Raw genomic sequence first — 22,430 nt, 5'->3', positions numbered from 1 at the left:
ATGTTCAATTATTTATGTGCCATTATTTTGAAAAAAAAGCTATTATTTTAATAGCAGTCTGGGTCATGGCAGGTCATAACGTAATCTTCTGACTCTGGGTTAATAGCACGTGTTGAAGAGAGTTTATTGAGAAGTTTGCACAAGGTGAATGAGACCAAATAACTGGGGTGCCTATTCGCTGAGGGCTAATGTTTATCGCCGCTGCACTTGATCTGCTGCAAAAAGCCATAATACTTGTCTTTTATTCAACTGAATTTAATTGAGCAAAGAATAGAAATAACTTCATGGGGTTTATTGTGTGGGGAGGATTGATAGTCGTACTCAGTCTTACTCACTGCTGGTGACTATGGCCAGACAGAGACAGTTGACGTGTCTACAGGCACTTAACAGTGTCACCAAGCAGAAGAGAGTTTGATAAATCATGATCTTAATTATGTCTTACTTTGTGAGGTAAACATCATATGAATTTAGGGAGTCAAAGTACAGTAACATGCAACACAAAAAAAGTAGCTTAAGTAAAATAAATGATCTGAATCCAACAGTGGGTGGGAATGTCAAGTACTGTGAAGCACTGGCTTTTGGTCAGCAAGAATGAGTGATGTTAACTCATTGGTAGACAGTGCTAGAACAGTCCCACCATTCACTACTGTACTCTGCCACTCATCTCTGAGGCCTTGTTTCCCCCCCATCATTAGACAGTAGACTGGACAGGTAATCAGTCATAGACTAACACAAGCAAATCCATGACCCCATGCATGCAAAGGTAATGCCAGGAGAGCAGCTGTAGCCCGCATGACCTCCCAGCGCAGTCCCCACCTGTCTAGCAAACACAGAGCAGCCATAACAAACGTCGATCAGCCACAATAAACACACAGCATTCAGACAGAAACACAGAGAAACCAAAACATGCAGACCTTGCAATGCAATACATCAAACAAACCCTGCAATAAACTGAGAGCCACTGGCTTTGTAAGCAGTGTCAATTCAATTTCAATTCCAGAGTTTGAAACAGACTGAACTGAAACTGAGTTTACCCCAGAATGGTAAACTTAAGTAAAGTGTGAAAGAGCAGTTCTTACTTTCAGGTGGAACCCTGTCTTTGTGTGGACAGCCAGACAGGCTCCGATGGTGAGGGTACAACCCCGTCACGTGACCTGTGCCATCACAGCCCGGTGTCGGGCACCGGCTCTCTTTCTTGTCTCCACGCGATGAATCTAAACACACAAAAACATAGGGGCAGAGAGAGAGAGGGAGGGAGATATATATATATATATATATATATATATATATATATATATATAGAGAGAGAGAGAGAGAGAGAGAGAGAGAGAGAGAGAGAGAGAGAGAGAGAGAGAGAGAGAGAGAAATTAGTTTGCTTCATTGAAAGCAGCCCATTTTAACACTTCCAGCAAACCCAGTGACCCTGTCAGAATGAGGTGAAAGTCATTGTGAACAGTGTGCTGCTAGTGCGAGAATGCTTATAACCACAGCAACCAAACAACGTCATTTAAAGAATTGTCGAGGCTAAAAGCGGTATCACAAACCTGCCACTGATTTCACTAAGCCGACATGGGACCTTGCGGGAACATAACATAAGGTTAGCTACAGTATATCATCGCCATAGTAACAGAACATATTTCACACCACTTGACAAAATCTTGTTGAATAAAGCCACAACTGTAGCAGCGAAGAGCATGTGTTGCCATGTCCAAGACAAAGTAAGTCAGATTTTCTTCAACCAATTATTTGCACTGAAGGTCATGATTGGTCAAAATAAGACACGCACACACGCACACCGGAGGGGATTGTCTTTCCCTTGCCCAACCTTACCCTCTCTATTTCCTCAAACCCGATCAGATAGTGTTACCATCCAAAAGCAGCATTGGCATCGCATGCCAACCGGCATCAGGTGCAACAGCCCACCTTCAAATGTCTTCAACTGGGAAACAAGATCATGGATAGTTCTTTGGTGTTAGGATATTCAGTAGCTACGCTCAAATACACTGCAAATACAATGTATATATGGAATTCCATAAAATGATAGTAAGGATCTCAACTGTTCCTTGGCTGATAAGCTGTTTGTGAACCACAAAACACAGAAATAATAGATGTTCCGTGCGCCATTTAAGTGGATGAAAATGTTTGGTACAGTAAGGGGGAGTGGGGGAGGAAAAGGGTAAAGAGCAAAAGAGAGAGAGGGGATGCATTTCCTTTCACATCTTCCACGGAGTGACAGTCAAAGTGGGAGAAAGGGAGAGAGAGTGTGAGAGAGAGAGAGAGGGGGGGGGGGGTTAGAGCGAGAAAGACAGAGAAAGAGAGGGAAGTCAGAGAAAGGCAGGACCACAGAGAGATAGTCTGCTAAGTCAAGTTTGAAAGGCTTCAATGACCTTCACCTCCACCACTTACTGAATAACCAAAATAAACACAGACACAGGAAGACGGCGTGGTAAAGAGAGAGGGAGGAAGAGACAGAGACAAAAAAAGACAGAGAGAACAATAGAGAGGACGAGACAGCAGTGGAGGCTCCCCAGAGGAAGGGGAGGACCATCCCCAGTGAATTTCATAAAAATAAAAATACTGAAACATTAAGAAAGTTTACTTTTTAGAAAGAACTATCCTAAATATATTCACATCACAAAATTATTGATTAAAACATATTGTTTTGCAATGAAGGTCTTCAGTAGCCTCAACAGCATTCTGTAGGGTAGTACCATGGTGTAGCCAGAGGACAGCTGGCTTCTGTCCTCCTCTGGGTACATTGACTTCAATACAAAACCCAGGAGGCTCATGGCTCTCACTTCCTTTCATAGACTTACACAGTAATTATGACAAATTCCGGAGAACGTCCTATCAGGCCTATCAGAGCTCGTGCAGCATGAATTGACATGCTGTCCACCTAGTCAAAGGATCAGAGAATGAAGTACTGAAAGCATTAGCTACAGATAGCTAGCACTGCAGTGCATAAAATGTGGTGATTAGTTTACTCAGAGAGAGAAAGACAATAGTTGAAAAGTTCTTATCAAATTAATTAAGGAGAAGCAAGAGAGAGAGCGAGAGAGCGAGAGAGAGAGAGAGAGAGAGAGAGACATAGCTATATTTGGTTATATTTTTTTAAACTTTCACTTAGCTAGCAAATGCAGCTAGCTAGTTTACCCTACTCAAACACCCTGCTCAAACAGAGAGAGATGCTATGTTAGCTAGCTGGCTATGGCTATTCAACACTAGTTTGGTTTTATTAATTTATTGCCACCAGGGCCCGCGGGTGTGACTGACTGTACACTGTACTACATGATTGTAGCAGGTTTACCAACGCGTTAGTTCTTGTAGCTATGTTGACTATGACATGACAACGATGTAAGCTGTGTGTAACGTTAGCGGTTAGCGGTCATGATATGAAGTTTGGCTCGGAATGGTTTTTTCGCCGAGTCATAGACAGCTGATGTGTTGTGCACTGAAGTTCACAAGCGAAGGGATAAGGTGAGGAGAGGAGAGCGAGTAGATACTTGCGAGAAGGAATTACTGTACATATACAATGAGCAAAATGATCATGCTGTTTTTATGAGGCTACTATGAAAGTGAACTGTGTTTGCGGATATTCATACCGCCGATTCTGTTGAAAAAAAATCTTAAACAGAAGCAAACGGAACAAAACAGGGATAAACATACCTCAATTTGCTCATTTGCAACTGTTGGACAAGATCAGCTGGATGCAGGCAAGCATGTGCAAGGTGGTATTGAATGCAGGGGCACAACTTGGGGATGGGGGGACTGGTCTAGTTATCTGTCAGATAGCGATATAAGGTGGCAATTATTACTATCTAACACCCGTTGTTGTTTTGGAAATGTTTTGTAGTCTTTGTTCTCCCCCGTTTCAGAAGTAAATTAACTTGGATAGCTTTCGCCAGCTGATGTACCAATAGAGAGAGAGCTGGCCAAAAGTTGGCTAACATTAGCTATTATTTTTGCCTCGATCACACTAGACCTGAATCAAATTATGAAACCAGCAGTCAAATGACTGAATGTTGATATTCTGACGTTTTTATAGTGCAATATTAGTCAGTATTGCAATGTAATGTTATTGATCTGTCAGTTTCCTGAGCTAATTCCCTCCTTTTCAACCTGACACAGTAATAAACAGCTCTAACTGTAGAGATCTGCGTGGGACCAATTTCTTCATCCTGCTCCTGCCAGCACTGCTGGCTTTCTGTCCGACTCCCACTCGCAACAAGAACTGGTCCCAAACCCAACTGCAGTCTAGCAATGTTATTTTAGGTGTATGTGACGCAGCTCTCTTGCCAGCCATGGTCCAAGCAATTTTGCACCCTACAGGCAAAATCAAATGAGCAAGAATAATAGGTTGAATTAGAGATTTGTACATATGGCCCTTATATTGTATTACTGGGCTATATCAGCCAATATGCTAGATGTGCCACATCCTGATCTGTTTCACCTGTCCTTGTGATTGTCTCGCGTATTATCCCCGGTGTATATATCCCTGTGTTTCCTGTTTTCTCTGTGCCAGTTCGTTTTGTTTACCAAGTCAACCAGCGTTTTTCTTTGCTCCTATTTTGTCCCAGTCTCTTTTGGTTCTAGTCCTCTTGGTTTCGACCCTTGCCTGTCCTGACTCCGTACCCGCCTGCCTGACCACTCTTCCTGTTCTGTCTTCAAGCCTGCCTATCCCCCTGTACTGTTTGGACTCTGATCTGGTTACTGAACCCCTGCCTGGCCTGACCTCGAGACTGCCCTTCGTCTGGTACTGTTTTGGACTCTGACCCGGTTTATGAACTCTCGCCTGTCCCCGACCTACCTCTTGCCTACCCCTTGGATTAATAAATATCGGAGCTCAACCATCTGCTTCTTGTGTCTGCATTTGGGTCTCGCCTTGTGTCCTTATGAGATGTAGTTTGAAGAGAGCAGAGTTAGAGAAATATGGGTGATCAATACTTAGGCCTATTTCTAGTCAATGTAGTAAACTATAGCCTTGTCAAATGCCTATTTAGGAAGTACATTTCCTTGGAAAGATAACTGCCCCTTGCTTCTCCACCCATGCATAGGCTATAGAAGGGGTGGACAAACTTTTTGGCTCGAGGGCCACATCGGGATTATGAAATTCAACGGAGGGCCACATTTTTTGGAGGACCAATTGTTTGTCCAAATCAATTTGCGGGGGGCCTCCCGAGTGGTGCAGCTGTCTAAGGTATTGCATCGCAGTGCTTGAGGCATCACTACAGTCCTGGGTTCAATCCAAGGCCGTCACAGCTGGCAGGGACTATGAGACCCATGAGGCGGTGCACAATTGGCCCAGCATTGTCTGGGTTAGGAGATGGATTGGCAGACAGAGATTTCCTTGTCCAATCGTGCTCTAGCGACTTCTGTGGCGGGCCAGGCGCATGCACACTGACACGGTTGCCAGGTATATAGTGTTTCTTCCGACACATTGGTGGGGTTGGCTTCCGGGTTAAGCGGGCATTGTGTCAAGAAGCAGTGCGGCTTGGTTGGGTTGTGTTCCGGAGGATGCACGACTCTTGACCTTCACCTCTCCCGAGTCCATATGAGAGTTGCAGTGATGGGACAAGACTAACTACCAATTGGATACCATGAAATTGGGGGAAAAAATGTATAATTTAAAAATATATATATTTTGTAAATGTCGGCCGGATTGAAGTGGGCCATACCCCCCCTGGGCTATAACTTACTCTATTTAATTGAAACCACATGCAGGCACCTGATCCCGCAGGTATGTCTACTGAACTGGAATCAGCAAAAATGATGACAGCGACACTTCCTGCGTTTTGCATAGTCTTATAGGATATAGCCTACCTTTTAGCAGGATGATTTGCAGGCAGAGACAATAATGCTCGCTCACTCCTTTTTAATGACTACATGTTTTGATTTTACTTCAACTCACGTTGGTTGAGCGCCCCCTACTTCTTTCCATTATCAATATACAGACACTATTGTAAACTACAGTCTAATCAAATTTAAGTTAATTTCATATTCAAGTTAACTGCGATGTGATTCTCCTCCCATGTAGGCAGCCTACTCTATTTCAAAGAGACCACACATTCTTGGCACACTTTAACTCTCACAACCAACTAGGAGAGGTAGGCTACTGAAGTTGAAGCAGCAAATTATGTGTGAACAATGCGAATAAAGTGAAAAACGTGTTTTTAATACTAGAGGTAGGCTAACGCATACAAAAAATCTGTGGGACCCCCCAAAAGATATTTCCCTCCCAAAGTCGTCTGTCTGACCACACGCTCCCTCCCGCAGCATGAAAAATGCAGTCCTCGCCGCAATGATCTCTGTCGGTACCTACAGGTTTTAGCAGGATCAGACTGTGACAGATGTCCCAACAGGGTCAGACAGCCAGGGAAGACCAGTCTACGGAGGTGTATTTGGCAGGACATTAACAATGTCATTGAATGACACAAAATTCCATCTTGAATTGATGGGTGGATCTACAGTAGCTACAGGACAGGATCTTAATCTTACAGCTACAGTCTGAGATCTGGGAATAATGATCATTTCCATTATTGCCAAATAATACACCAAGGTAATTATTTTTCATGCCTCTTATTCTTTTTCTTTTCTTATTTTTCACAAGAGGACCAGATGGTGACGGGGGCCACAACAGGGTCAGGCAACCAGGGAAGACCAGTCTGTGATGGAGGTGAGGGGGATTTTTGCAGATGAAACACTTTATTTCCTCTGTGCAGCAAATGCTGGACAAGCTAGATACTATTTTAAGGCAGTCTGACAAACCTCCAAAGTTGATTTAGAAACTGTATCAAGGGTTGATAGAGGCTTTTCCCCGATGGCATGACACATGTAAAACAAAAATGTGACGAAGACCTGGGAGACTATTGATGATGATAAATGGATGCTGATATGTTAGAATGCCCAGCCATGTTCATATAATCTCAGACACAAATTAGTGAAGTTTAAGACCATCCATAGAATGTACTATATTCCAGGGAAACGGAATATCATGGACTCAGAAATTGTACTATTCTGCTGGAGGTGTAAAACACAAAAGGGGGCATATTTGCATGTGTTATGGTCTTGTGAAGGCTGGCTGAATTCTGGCAAAGCGTATGTTATTTTATCTCAGCATATCTACAGACTCTACCTTCTCCCTGTTTTTGTTTGCTTGGAAATGTTGATATTGGAGACTGTTATCAAGAAGAAACTGTGTAACCTAGCATTTATAGTGGCTAATAAATGCATTGCCATTAATTGGAAGGTTGGTTATCCTCCCACAATGTCAAGTTATGTACCACTAGATTTGATTGATTACATGATTAAGGGTATACTGTGCAACTTTCATAAGGTCTGGATGACTTATATGGATTACAGAACAACTAAAGGAGTCTGTATTGAAAACATCCCCATGTCAGGGGAAATACCTATTTAGACAATCCCTAGCTGCTGGGCTACTCAGTCCTGGCCCTGGGGGTCTGCCATCCTGTGTGCTGTCACTATGGCCTTGGCCTAAATTATTGAAACCAATAATGAATGTTTCACTAAGAACCTAAAGCTGACTGGGGTGTGTTGGGTTGGGGAGCTGCAGGGTGGTGCATCCCTAGGGACAGGATGGGGCGACCCAGCTATATTGTGTGCAAGTAAAAGTAGCTCGACAGTACTGTTAGTTCTATGAGATGAATTATATGGAGGATTTGCTGTTTGTGTGTTAATGTATGTTTGAGGTGTATGTGGGGTTTTTTGTTGAGTTTTTTGTTTCCAAACCTATCCCTTGGGAATAAAAATAAATAAAGGTTTAAAATGGGAAGGAAAGAGAGAGAGTTGAGTTATTGACCGAGAGACTGAAAACTGAAAAGCAGCTCCTATCTCAAGGCCATCAGACTGTTAAACAGCCATCACCAACATTGAGTGGCTGCTGCCAACATACTGACTCAACTCTAGCCACTTTAATAATTAAACATTTGATGTAATAAATGTATCACTAGTCACTTTAAACAATGACACTTTATATAATGTTTACATACCCTACATTACTCATCTCAAATGTACTGTATATACTGTACTCTATACCATCTACTGCATCTTGCCTATGCTGTTCGGCCATCACTCATCCATATATTTATATGTAATATTCTTATTCATTCCTTTACACTTGTGTGTAAAAGGTAGTTGTTGTTAAATTGTTATATTACTTGTTAGATATTACTGCATGGTTGGAACTAGAAGCACAAGCATTTCTCTACACTGATATTAACATCTGCTAACCATGTGTACGTGACAAATAAAATGTGATTGGATTTGATTTGAAGTGCTTTGAGAGGCTGGTCAAGGATCATATCACCTGCACCTTACCTGACACACTAGACCCACTTCAATTTGCTTACTGCCCCCAATATATCAACAGACGATGCAATCGCCATCGCACTACACACTGCCCTATCCCATCTGGACAAGAGGAATACCTGTGTAAGAATGCTGTTCATTGACTATAGCTCAGCATTCAACACCATAGTACCCTCCAAGCTCATCATGAAGCTCTGGGCCTTGGGTCTGAACCCCGGCCTGTGCAACTGGGTCCTGGACTTCCTGACGGGCCGCCCCCAGGTGTTGAAAGTAGGAAACAACACCTCCACTGGTCAGAACTAGAAGCACAAGCATTTCGGCACACTCGCATTAACATCTGCTAGTATGTGACCAATAACACTTGATTTGATTTGACTAGACTGGAGGGAGTCGGGCGTGCAGGTGGCTCGGGCTGGCTGGTCGGTCTGGCTTAAAATTGAAATAGAGGATGTCTTAATAAATACTTTTTTTCAAGAGTTGATCATTTGTTAGGCTATTGGTTAAAGGAGCAACACAATATATATTAAAATAATGACCTTTGTTCTAGTTCAGTCGTATTGATCACTTAAACATATTTAGTAAGGACCTCTTAACTAGCCTGATGACTGTTGCCATTTTTGCTTACTTTTTTGTTCTAAATAGAGATGGCATATTGGATTGTGTAAAAACACAGGGAAGGATCTTTAGATGCCCAAACATATTCTGGGGGAGGACCACCAGCCCCCCACCAGGTTATTCCCCCCCCCCACACACACACTTCTAAAACCAAAATGGAGCCCCTGATTAAATGTGTCAGTGTCTGTCGCCTTGATTACTCAAAATTCTCTCGACATTCATAAACTTTCCCTCATAGGCTAGGTTGTAGCAACCTCATGATGGGTACAGGGAACATTTATGTACAGTAGTAGACTATCATGTCTGAGTGAATGGAATATGAATGAGAGTCATCCAATATGCTGTAACAGAAATAAGGCCAGGCTCATAAGAAAAAATAATCATCCTCCCTCATCTTAAATGGCACCGACCACCACTGAAGTATAGATACACCTACTCATACATAGTGAGTCACCCGATGAGTTCCCTGTGACTCCATAGATCAGAACACGACCCTCATTACCTCCTTGTACATTATTAAGGCCTTCCTCTTATGACAGTCTCATACGGTTGGTACGCTGTGTCTGTGTCGTGTGTGACTCTACCCTTTTACAGGGCACGACTGCATCAGACAGTGGGGACTGGGCCTGTTTTTATACTGAGAAAGAACTGTTAAGTCACAGTTCATAATGGCATGGTAAATGGCTTTCCCTTGTGTCACTTATGCAGTCTGAACTTTCAATCTATGCTTGTTTAAAATAAATGACATTCCAATAAACGGAACACACATGCACACACACATCATGGCGGCCCTGCCTGATGCCGCCTAATGGAGGACAGTGAAGAGTGGAGTACGTGAGGGAGCCAAGTGGAATGCATATTAGAAAGCAGAGGATATCGATTGTGGCTGGAGACAGGTCGCGCTTTTCATAGCAAATGGACCCCATTACCATACCATCTCCGGATAATTAATGTGCAGCCAGTGGGCTTGTCGTTCGTTATCGCTCATTCTGATACTGTTCAATTTCCATCTCCCCGCCTGGTGCTTTTCCCTGTCAGTCCGGCTGGGCTCTCCCCTCGTAGTCATCACCTCCGCTTCACTTCTAAATCACAGACAGCAACCCTGGTCAACGAGGTGTCTGCTGCTATCTCACCAGAGGGAAGATGCTATCGCGACACTCTCATTATTCTTACATTAGCCAGATACCAGATACATGCCGTGCCGCGCATGTGAAATTAGCATTTGTGTTTTAATATGCCTGCTGTGAAGGAGGATGTTCATATTGGATACTCTCTTATCTGACCTGTTCTATGTGTGTCTATAAAACGCATTCCCTCCTTATCTCATAGTAGAGGGTGGGGTATCAACCCCTTGGTATGAGTGTACGGGAGATGGAATACGGTGAGAAGAATCACTCTTCAAATGATCTTGGAGAAGCAACCAATTGTAAATGTCTTTTTTTTTTCAAGTCAGAACTAAGTATGCATAATGTCCACACTTATGTGTCAGGGCAGATACGTCATTAAGATATTGTATCTGTCAAACCATTGGGTCTGAAACCAACCACCATAGAAGAAGAGCATGTCTCATATACAGTACGGAGGGGTAACACTAACACCCAATATAAACCTAAACCACAACACAAAGACTCACTAACTTAACCATTCTGCAGGACGCAGTACAGTTGTTCCTAAAATCTCATTTCCCCAGAGTTGACTGTCTACAGTACCCAGTTCCCTTCAAGAGGCAGCTCCAGCAGCCTTCTATTTCATAGCTTCCAGTCCCTCTGTGGGTTTAAAAATAGGCAGCTTCAACCGGGGCTGCATTGCAGGCAGGAAGGGATGTGATTTGCAGTCCTAACGGTCCGTGCAGATTGCCATTACTTATGCCTGACAAGCCTACCCTCTGATGTTGTCATGCTGGCCTATTTTAACAACATAAGCTGTTGCTGCTGCTGCAGCCGCTGCTGAGATGCCAGTCTTCAAATTGGCTGCAAAAAGCTTGTCCCGAGGTCACAGTGAGGTTCGCAGTAAGCATGTTAGCCTGCCATCCCTACGTCTCACAGACAGAGAGGACATGGGGAGCCAGGGACTGATTGGGGTTTACTTGAAACACATACATCGGCTTCGGAAAGTATTCACACCCCTTGAAGCTATCCACATTTTGTTAAGTTTCAGCCTTATTCTAAAATCGATGAAAACATTTTATTGTCATCAATCTACACACAATCTACACACAATACCTCAGAATGACAAAGCAAAAAAAAAAAACTTTTAGATTTTGTTTTGCACATTTATCACATTTACAGCGATTACAGCATCGAGTCTTCTTGGGAATGATGCTACAAGCTTGGCACACTTGTATTTAGGGAGTTTCTCCCATTCTTCTCTGCAGATCCTCTTTTAAGCTCTGTGATGTTGGATGAGCAGCATTTTCAGGTCTCTCCAGAGATGTTTGATTGGTTTCTAGTCTGGGCTCTGGCTGGGCCACTCAAGGACATTCAGAGACTTGTCCCAAAGCCACTCATACGTTGACTTGGCTGTGTGCTTAGGGTCGTTGTACTGTTGGAAGGTGAACCAACCACCCAGTCTGAGGTCCTGAGCACTCTGGCGCAGGCTTTCATCAAGGCTCTCTCTGTACTTTGCTCCAATTCATCTTTGCCTCGATCCTGACTAGTCTCCCAGTCCCTGCTGTTGAAAAACATCCCCAGAGCATAATGCTGCCACCCCCATGCTTCACTGTAGGGATGGTGCCAGGTTTCCTCCAGATGTGACTCTTGGCATTCAGGCCAAACAGTTCAATCTTGGTTTAATCAGACCAGAGAATCTTGATTCTCATGGTCTGAGAGTCTTTAGGTGCCTTTTGGCAAACTCCAAGTGTGCTGTCATGAGCCTTTTACTGGGGAGTGGCTTCAGTCTACCATAAAGGCCTGATTGATGGAGTGCTGCAGAGATGGTTGTCCTTCTGGAAGTTTCTGCAATCTACACAGAGGAACTCTAGAGCTCTATCAGAGTGACCATTGGGTTCTTGGTCACCTCCATGACCAAGGCCCTTCTCCACCAATTGCTCAGTTTGGCCAGGTGGCCAACTCTAGGAAGAGCCTTGGTAATTCCAAACGTCTTCCATTTAAGAATGATGGAGGCTACTGTGTTCTTGGGGGATCTTCAATTCTGCAGACATGTTTTGGTACCCTTCCCAAGATCTGTGCCTTGACACAATCCTGTCTCGAAGCTCTACGGACAATTCCTTCGACTTCATGGCATGGTTTTTGCTCTGACATGCACTATCAATTGTGGGATCTTATATACACAGGTATGTGCCTTTCTAAATCATCAATTGAATATACCACAGATCAAGTTGTAGAAACATCTCAAGGATGATCAATGGAAACAGGATGCACCTGAGCTCAATATTGAGTTTCATAGCAAAGGGTCTGAAAACTTATGTAAATGTTTAGTACATTTGCTAAAATACAACCAAACGTTTTATTTAATCCATTTTAGAATAAGGCTATAATGTAACTAAATGTGGAAAAAGCCAATGGGCCTGAATACTTTCCAAAGGCACAGTACAGGTCCTGTTCACTCACATCAGCAAGGTGAGAGAGGTAGTGTGGTGTAGTCAAATGGCTACTGTTGTGGCAGCATACCCAAAGTATCTGTGGGTCCTCGTTATAAATTTAACAGTGGCATGTATTATTGGATGCAAATGGAAGCCATGCACCCCCCCCAAAAATGTACAACCCCGCAAAAAAATACAGAAAATAATGTGTCTTGAGTCTCTCTGTGTTTCATAGTTTTCCTTCAATTCGCAAGAGGCTGAATGCATCTCACCGTAAATAGCACCCTTCTGTATGTGATGCTGTCTGGTCAAAAACAGTAGGATATTGTTTCCGCAAATAGCATTGAATGCACGGGAGGCCAGCGAGCATTTGGCCTCCCTTGATAAAGAAGGTTAAAATAATGGCCAATCAGCTTTGAGCTAAACTGAGTGAACTCAGCTGTGAATGGTTCTGGTGTACCAACAAACACTTTTCAAGGGAACCCAGTTTGGACTTAGCTTCTCACCAATCACATCACATAAAAAGCAAAACATTATTGACAGAAAGAACGTTCAAGCCGCATCTCGTTGCGTCGTTGTCCTTCGATGGCTAGCTACTAGCTAGCTAAAATTGTCCCATTCCTAAATTTGCCATGGATGGAGATATGGATTTGGAGTTTTACTTAATTCTCCGTACTGGCCAATGTTATAAGGGTGATTCTGATCCAATCATGTTGAAATGTTGAAGTTGAAATGGAGCTGCAATAGTGGAGGTAGCTCCTGTTTTCTTTACAACTTGCGGGAACTCTCCATGGTTCTAAATCAATTGTTTTTTCGTAGTACGAAAATGTCGAAAACATTAACTTGCTTGACCGTGCTTTAGGTCATTTAACTGTTTGTCACATGCAATATGCTTTGTGGACTTTACAGGACAGAGGTTACTCTCCGGTTTTGTGATGAAGAAAAAGTGTGGTTGTATTTATTCTGCCACTGTGCCTTCTAATTGTTTTGGCCTTAGGCCTATATACACACCATTACCAAAAGTATGTGGACACCTGCTCGTCAAACATCTTATTCCAAAATCATGGGCATTAATATGGAGTTGGTCCCATCTTTGCTGCTATAACAGCCTCCACTCTTATGAGAAGACTTTCCACTAGATGTTGGAACATTTCTGCGTGGACTCGCTTCCATTCAGCCACAAGAGCGTTAGTGACGTCGGGCATTGATGTTAGGTAAATCAGCCTGGCTCGCAGTCAGCATTCCAATTCATCCCAAAGGTGTTTGATGGGTTGAGGTCAGGGGTTGAGGTCAGAGCTCTGTGCAGGCCAGTCAAGTTCTTCCACACCAATATCAACAAAGCATTTCTGTATGGAGCTTGCTTTGTGCAAGGGTGCATTGTCATGCTGATACAGGAAACGGCAATCCCCAAACTGTTGCCACAAAGTAGGAAGCACAAAATCGTCTAGCATGTCATTGTATGATGTAGCGTTAAGATTTCCCTTCAAGGGAACTAAGGGGCCTAGCCCGAACCATGAAAAACAGCCTCTAGACCATTATTCCTCCTCCACCAAACTTTACAGTTGACACTATGCATTCGGGCAGATAGCGTTCTCCTGGCATCTGCCAAAGCCAGATTCGTCCGTCAGACTGCCATATGGTGAAGCATGATTCATCACTCCAGAGAACTTGTTTCCACTGCTCCAGAGTCCAATGGCGGCGAGCTTTACACCACTCTAGCCGACGCTTTGCATTGCGCATGGTGATCTACGGCTTGGTGCGGCTGCTCGGCCACGGCTTCCAGAGGCAGTTTGAACTCGGTAGTGAGTGTTGCAACAGGTGATTTTTGCACACTTCAGCACTCGGCGGTGCCATTCTGTGAGCTTGTGTAGCCTACCACTTCCCGGCTGAGCCGTTGTTGATCCAAGATCTTTCCACTTTACAATAACAGCACTTGCAGTTGACCGGGGCAGCTCTAACAAGGCAGAAATTTCAATGTTTGTCTTTAGAGATTGCATGGCTGTGTCCTCGATTTTATACACCTGCCAGCAACGGGTGTGGCTGAAATAGCCAAATCCACTAATTTGAAGGGGTGTCCACATACTTTTGTAACAGCGTGGCAAGGCATATGAACTAACAGGTTACAGAACAAACAACCAAATTATCACAACACATAGGTTGTAAAAAAATTAAATAATCCTGGCTTGGCTTCCCCAGTGATTTTCCCCACAACCACTACCGAAGTGCAAATCATTCTGGCCAGATATACTTACTTTTATGGTAGTAGGGCTTCTTCATTCCATCATGGAGACGGGCCTTGCGCTCCTCTCCGTAGCCATGCCGCGATTGGTGCTCCCCATGATGGTCTCCATGGTGATGATGATACCTCACCCCGTCCCTCCGAGCCGCCTCGGCAGCCATCTTGTCTCTCATGGCCTTGGCCCTCTCAGACTCAAGCGCGATGGCCTTCTCCAGCAGAGACAGGTTCCCCTTGGTCATGTCGAACACCTCCTCTGAACGGTCCGACGTCACCGACCGCGTGTCCTCGTCCCGGTCGTGGATGTGGTTGTGGTAGCGGTCATCCTGAGCGCAGCTGGAAAAGGCCTTGGAGCGCGGGCTCAGCTGCTCCTCCAGCTTCATCAGGTTGACCATGTCGGAGTAGTTCCTCTCCAGGGTGCGCCTCTCCTCCTGGCTCTGCTGGAGGTCCCCGTACCCAGGCTGGTACGGGTGGGGATGCAGTCCCTGGGTGTCCCCTCCACCAGGGTGGTTCTGCTGCGGGAGCCCTGTGCCCGAGCGGTCAGTCGGCTGTGTCTCGCTCAGTTTGCGGGCCAGGTCAAAGCACTGGTTCCTCAGACACTCTAGGCTGCTTAGACACACCTCCTCATCACTCTCCTGCAGTCCATTAGAGGCTTTACCCTGACTGTTACCACCTCCAGTCCCTCCATTACGGTTCGCTTCCCCATTCTCCCCAATCGCGTCCTCATAGTCTCCTCCCTCCATGTTGTCAGAGAGCATAGCCCCGTGTCCCTGGGCCAGCAGCTTCAGAGAGTCCACCGTTTCCCTCACTACATCACTGTCGACATCCAGGGTCAACTCACCCTTCCTCTGAATGCCCTCCCCACCCTCCTCATCCTCTTCTTCTTCCTCCTCCTCTTCTTCCTCCTCCTCCTCCTCTTCTTCCTCTTCTTCCTCGGCACTGTTGGAGGAGTTGCTGTTCATCTCAGACTCGGTCATGGCGCGGTAGGCGGCGTCCTCTGCTATCTTCCCTAGGTTGAGCAGAGACTTGGCCACCAGCTCGTCATAGTTCTCATACTCATCGTTGTTGTTGTCGTCCTTCTCCCCCGTCAGACCGGATTTAGGATGGCCGCCACCGCCACCGCCACCGCCGCCATTCATCTGATCGTGCTCTGTACGGGAAAAAAAGAAAAACAAATGCATCGTAATCTCATTTTGCTCATTCTATTTAATGGGTTAATCAGATTTCTGGTCTTGGTCTGTTTAAATTGGATAAGGAACTCTTTGCGTTTCTCAGTAATGTACTTTCAGAGTCTTAACAGCAGCCTATAACTGAATTGTGAATCAGCACAGGATGTGGGATAAAGTGGTTTGGAAATTTCCATAGAGATGCTTTGGATGTACATTCCCGAAATGAAAGTACACCACATCCAGGTAAACTGGATCCTTTGGGTCACAACAACAAGCACATTGCTGCTCCCAGTTGATGGCTAAGTAACTGCCATAAAGCAACACTTTTTTCATTTGACCAGATTTTGTAGTGGAGCAAAAGTCCTTCAAACTGGAATCAGCTCATGCTTTATGTTATACATTGATTGTCTCATGTAGTGTGCCATTATGTTGACAAAATAAACAAATCCATACATTCTCCCTCTATGCTCCCTATTCCAGAAAGGCCCTGTTTGTCCAATCAACAGGATCTTTAGAATGCTTTTCACTGGCTAATTGATTCTGCAAGACAGGCTCCTAAAGGTTACTAAGCCTCTCCTGCCAGTAATGTGAAGCAGCCACTCTAGAGCACTTCCAATTGGCCCTCTCACATTCCCTCCAGCCCGTGAACCGTCAAGAGCGCATCGCATCACTCACTCCCAACCCGCCACACGCTTGGCACTTACATTCCTGCAGAGAAAAAAAACAGAAGCTTACACAGAAATATGAAATTAAATTTGATTTCTGGATGGAGGCAGAAAATCACCTGACAAATCACCTGCCAGGTTTCAACGACGTATTGTGTGTGTGAACATGTGTGTGTGAACGGGAACAATACCATAAGATAGAGACCAAAGGCGTAAACATGAAGCATGAAAGCCTCTAAGTTCCTGTATACATGCATGCGCAAACATACATGTATACTTTACATACAGTACATGTACACAAACAGTACACCTAGACACGCACACACATACAACACATCGATATACAATGCAACACACACACACACACACACACACTGCCCGCACACACACAACCCCCAAACACACTTCCCAATCTAATGAGAGCAACAGAACATCTAGTGTGTTGAGGTGAGGGTTCTGGACCGGGGAGTCACGACTGACCAGGCACATATTTTGACAGGGGGACGCTTTCTCACAGTAACCTACCCATACCCTGGCTGCCAGAGGTTTAATTTTTGATGGTTTCAAACATGGCTCAGGAAAGCAATTTGAAGAGCAATCAAGGTACACAAAGGGGAAAGGGAAGCGAAACAGATTGAAAGGAGAACTGAGAGATTGCGCTGCTCCATATTGGCTTGGATTAACAATGCAGCGTGCAGCAGTGTGCATATATCTATTGAGAAACACAGAGCAGCCATAACAATACCACCTCCATTACAGATTGGAATCTGCCCTGCTGCCACTTCTGTTTTGGAGGATATGGGGGAAATGATAGTGGTGCATGTGGAGAGACTCATCCACATTTCTGAGAAGCCAAGAAAAAGGAGAAGGAAAAAAAGTGTAATTTCGTCCTCCTATCTCAAGATGGCACTGTGGTTTAGGACGATGGAGAGAATCCTAAATATTCACCCAGTTTAATTAGGCCAGCGCTTTTACACCCAGTGGAAATGATTTAATTGTGCTCCTAGGCCAAGAAGGGAAACAAAGACCATCTCTTTGACTGTGGACTCTCATGCCCAACAGAGAGACAGAGGAGGGAGGCTGACATGCTAACACTTTTAGGGAGGAAGCACGTTGTACTGCATCTCTCAGAGCTCCAGTCTTAATTGGACTTGAGGGCTCTGTCAGGAAGGATCTGGGGTGCGGGGGGTGAGAGGCAGAATGAGTTGTAGAGAAACCTGCCAAATGTGGTGTTTTGGCACGTCAGGGTAGAGACCATACATGGAGGAGAACCTCTCAGGTCCCAGACAGTCTCGAAAGCAGACACAGGCTACTGTGTTTTTTCTATATCATTTATAGTTCTGTGTTCAATTGGTATGCTGCAGGTCATTTTAAATAGAATATTTTACTGTAAATCTAGCACAACTTATTCATGCTTATAAGCAAAGGTGGTGGGACTCCTGCTTTTGTATTTTCTCACGCAAATACGTGCACCCTTACAAAATAAACTTCACATTTGCAGTTTCACATGTGAAATTTGCATTTTAAAATAGCATTTTCACATGTTTCACATTTTGAGTTTACATGTTAACACCACTTCTTCACATGTGAGGAGAATAACATGTGAAAACCACAGTTGTCCTTTCACATTTAAACAAAAGTTCACGAGCGAAAATCTCACGCGGATTGCAAGTTCACATCTGGAAATCAATCCCATGTGAAAATCTCATTTGCAGGATCACATGAAAGACAACTCCACCATTGAAAATCTCCCTTTCGCATGTGGAATTGTAGATTCACATGTGGGGTTGAAATAATGTCATTCTCCTCACGTGTGAAAAGATGGTGTTAACATGGCGCTGTAGCAATGTTTCCACCGGTGGAATAAGGGTGACCACATCTAAAAAGCCCAAATGCGGGACAAGTGAATGATTTTGCTGGATATTCGCGGAACAGTGGACACAATACATTTCTTTGGGGCAGGTAAATAGATCCCATTCCAATTGCATTTTAGTTCATCTGTATGAAGGTCAATGCCTGTTAAAGGGGCAATTATTTGTTGCTATATCCATTCTTGCACTTATAAATGAATGATATGTACTCATTGATTCTTGTAGAATATAACGTATAAATGCCTCATGAGCTCAGTTCAATTTTTGTACCTCATCAAAACCCAAAATATAAGCTTGTTTTACTCCAATCTTTGTAAAGAAAGCAAACGTAAACAAATACGGTCCAGCCTAAAAACATGGTTGAAAATACAATTTATATATAATGGATAGTCCTTACATCCATAGTGTAGTATGGATTTGAGTGTTTGCATTTCTCCAGTCCCATCCCTCAACTTTTTACAGAAACTGTGGCGGGGAGCCATTTAATAGACTAATGTGTTATTATGTGGTGCAATCCTCTAGTGAATGAATCCTCACCCGAAAGTATTCATAGCAAAACGAAATAATGCGAGAGCAAATTAATTGTAAATCGACGCAAAAAAAAAAAAAAAAAAAATTGTCATTTTTTTTAATGATAACATGATGAAATAAAACGCCTCCTTCTTTTCTGGAATTTTCCCTTTTTGGTTATGGTACCCTGGCCTCTGCTTTCGCTGCCTTTTTTCCATTTGCAACTTTTGGCACATTCATTCTAGCAACATCGCACCCTGCATCCTACTGCTGGATTGCCTCTGAAGCTTAGCAGGCTCAGTCCCTGGATGGGGAGACCAGATGTAGCAGGAAGTGGTAAAAAAAATATGGTAAAAACAAATATGAAAAATATACATGTGAGACTTAGCACGTGTCCCGAAAACACTGTCTGCCTTGTGAAAATTACACCAACAAAAAAAACACATTCACGAGTGATGGTTTAGTTTCTTTCATTGCATCATTTTGAGTCCCGATCCTCTATTTCAGGGCATTTATCTCTGGAATGAGGTGTTTTGGAGACAGGGTGTTCCCATCCAGCCCCTGTGGAGCCATTGACAAACTGCCATTTTCACAGGGTCTGTGTGTGAGAGACAGCGCCAGCACAGCTTTTAGCCTGTGACTGAGATAGCCCTGAAGGTAATGGCAAATGGCCCAAACAAACCTCAAATGACAGAACTGAGCTGCTCCCGAAGAAAATTGCCTTCGCTGCCAAACCATCTCTCTATTCCAGGTAACCAGGTTTGATCTAGCACTACAAATTCTGTTTCAGGTAGCTTCAGTCATCACATAAGTCGGAGGAAAAGCAAACGCTCAAACAAACAAATAAATAAACCAGTCAAATGGATGAAACAAACAAAGATCAAAGGAATGTGAACAGAATAATATATTCTAAGTTCTGGGACAGGCCTGGGATTTAGTTTGTATTTTGTTATGTAGAATTGTATCACATTTCAATTCCCAGAATACAGACAAAAGTATCATTGCATGCCTTTGTTGCCTTACTATACTGCATATACAGCATGCTGTATATTCAAGACTAACCGTTCGGCAACATAGACCATAGCAACTCAGACATTTACAGTACTTTGAAAAAACAACAACATTCTAATATGTCTTGGTGTATCAAAGGGTTAAATAAATGACGTCTCACCTTGGCCATGACTCTGCTCCTCATACTCCTCCTCATACTCCTCCTCCTCGTCTTCCTCCTCTTGTACTCCGCCCTCCTCTTCCTCTTGTTCCACCTCTACCTCCTCCGCCTCTCCCTCCCCTCTCTCCACCTCTCCTTCTTCCTGCTCCATCTGTTCCTCATTGTCCTCCAAGTATCCCTCCTCTTCCTCCTCTTCTACCTCCTCTTCCTCATCTCCCCCATCCTCTACTCCCTCCTCCACCTCCTCCTCTCTGTCATCCATCTCCACTGTTCCGTCTGTCTCGTAGCTCTCCTCCCTAGTGGAGTTGTCCATGTGGGTTATGAGGGGTCCACTCTTGGGGTCTGTCTCCAGTGGTTCCAGTAAGGGCTCCAGCACCTCCAGGGCTTCCTGAGGCTGTCTGTCCAGTGTTTTCCTCTTCTTGGCCAGGGGGCAGCCGTACACACTGCAGGGAACAGATAAGCCAGGAGCCATTAGTGCTTAGCCACCAGACCCAAAACTCCATATCACCTGGCTTAGTGTCTGGCTAGTGGCTAAGCTAACATAATACACTAGCTCTGGTGTTGACTATGTTACTGGTCCAGCACACTGCCCAGCTGGCTATTTACCGATTAAAACACTTTTAGAGAGTACATTACAAAACACATTAAAACACAACTGCAGTACACCGCCGCAAGGTGTTGAATGTGGTGACGCTTTCTTGCTGCAGAACAGATCTAAGATAAACTCTTTGCTCTGCTGAAGGGCTTTGTTTTTGGCACCAGAGAGAAAGTGAAATCAACGTTTTATGAACAGAGCACTAATCGTGCCCATAATCATTCACTATTGTGTAATTACATTCTAATTGCTCTCCTTTGCTTGGTTTACAATTACAAGAGGTAGGAATTTCTTGAGATAAAGAGAACAAAGTGGTCTCTGGGCAATTCTTATTATTCTGTACGTAAATCTGTGGACTACATTTTATATACTATATTACATAACATTAGGATACATTATGAATGGAATAGTGTTGTACAATATCATATGAATTCTAGTAGATATAGTTCATACCGGTATCCCCTGTCTATAGCCTCGTTATTGTTATTTATTGTGTTACTTACAATTATTATTATAATAATTGTTTTAATTTTATAAATATTTTGTTACTTACTATTTTGCTAAAAGTCAGCATTTTTGGTGAAGCCTTGTAAGCATTTCACAGTAAGGTGTACACCTGTTGTATTGGGCACGCGTGACAAAGAAAATTAGATTTGATACTTCTTGTCCAGGCGTACAATAGCATACAAATTGGATGATGTAACTTATCATATGTTTTGGAGGACATATGATACGTCTTTCTCTGAGACCAGGTTGCTTGTGTGCCATAACAACAAAGGATAATTATGGGGAAGAACAAAAAAAAGCAAAGGTGAATTTGTGTCGCAGGATAGGTAAATTGTGTTAAGTTAATAATAAGTGTTGGGGGGAGTCCACTGGGTAAAAACTGGTTGAATGTAATTTTTTCCTACATTATTTCAACCCAGAAGTGTATCTGATGACGTGTGAAACTAATTGGATTTGTCGTCAACGTAAGGGTATTTTAAACGTACAGTTTTTTTTATATCGCCTTTTACTATTTTCAAAAGTGCGTGGTATAATTTCACAACTCATAGTACAAAACTCAAAACGGATCATCAAAAAGGCTGTTTTTTTCTAAACGTTAAGAACATTTTCAATTGACACACAAAATCGCACAGTAACTTTTTCCCACCAAACCAAATCAGTGTTTCATCTAGAAATACCTTTCATATAAAGTAATTGCCTTTCACAATGCAATGCTCACAATACTTTTCATATGATTATTTTCTCATTAGTTTAAATATATTTGACCGTCACTTATCCAACTGCACTTAATGGTTAATCACTTAACCGTTTGGTAAACCTATAGATTTTCAACTGGTTTGTCTGCTACAAATGGATTTTGAGAACTACAGGAATAAAACATATGTTTGTAAAGTATAAACATCTAAATTACATGTATGATACATGATAACTGTAATGACAACATAATGTCTACTCGTTATTGCTAATTGGTTTCACATAGTGGTAACCACAATGGTCACCATATAAAAGGGTGTGTGTGAACACTTGCAATTTCTTTCAACATGGAGCAGGACAGACAGCAAGAGAGAGGAAGAAATCAAAGAGCTCGTAGACAAGGAGCCCGTCAGAGAGGTGGGCCTTGGCCCCATCAAAGAGGTCAAAGAGATGGGCATGGGCCCTGTCAAAGAGGTCAATTTGTGGGCATGGGCCCCGTCAAAGAGGTGGACATCAGAAAGAGGGAGGC

At 43.5% G+C, this 22,430-nt stretch overlaps 1 protein-coding gene across 1 annotated transcript in view; it reads right to left on the bottom strand.

Annotated features, from left to right (window-relative positions):
* The window catches only part of LOC135526018 (myelin transcription factor 1-like protein), a 157,363-nt gene that overhangs the window by 32,236 nt on the left and 102,697 nt on the right, over positions 1–22,430 (bottom strand). The window contains 3 exon segments of the mRNA XM_064954039.1: positions 1,080–1,214; positions 14,737–15,870; positions 20,107–20,549. Coding sequence (XP_064810111.1) covers positions 1,080–1,214; positions 14,737–15,870; positions 20,107–20,549 — 1,712 coding nt within the window.

Source organism: Oncorhynchus masou, chromosome 32 (assembly GCF_036934945.1).
Source record: "Oncorhynchus masou masou isolate Uvic2021 chromosome 32, UVic_Omas_1.1, whole genome shotgun sequence".
Lineage (NCBI taxonomy): Eukaryota > Metazoa > Chordata > Actinopteri > Salmoniformes > Salmonidae > Oncorhynchus > Oncorhynchus masou.
Note: the sequence above shows the minus strand (reverse complement) of the source record. Positions and strands in the feature narration are given on the sequence as shown.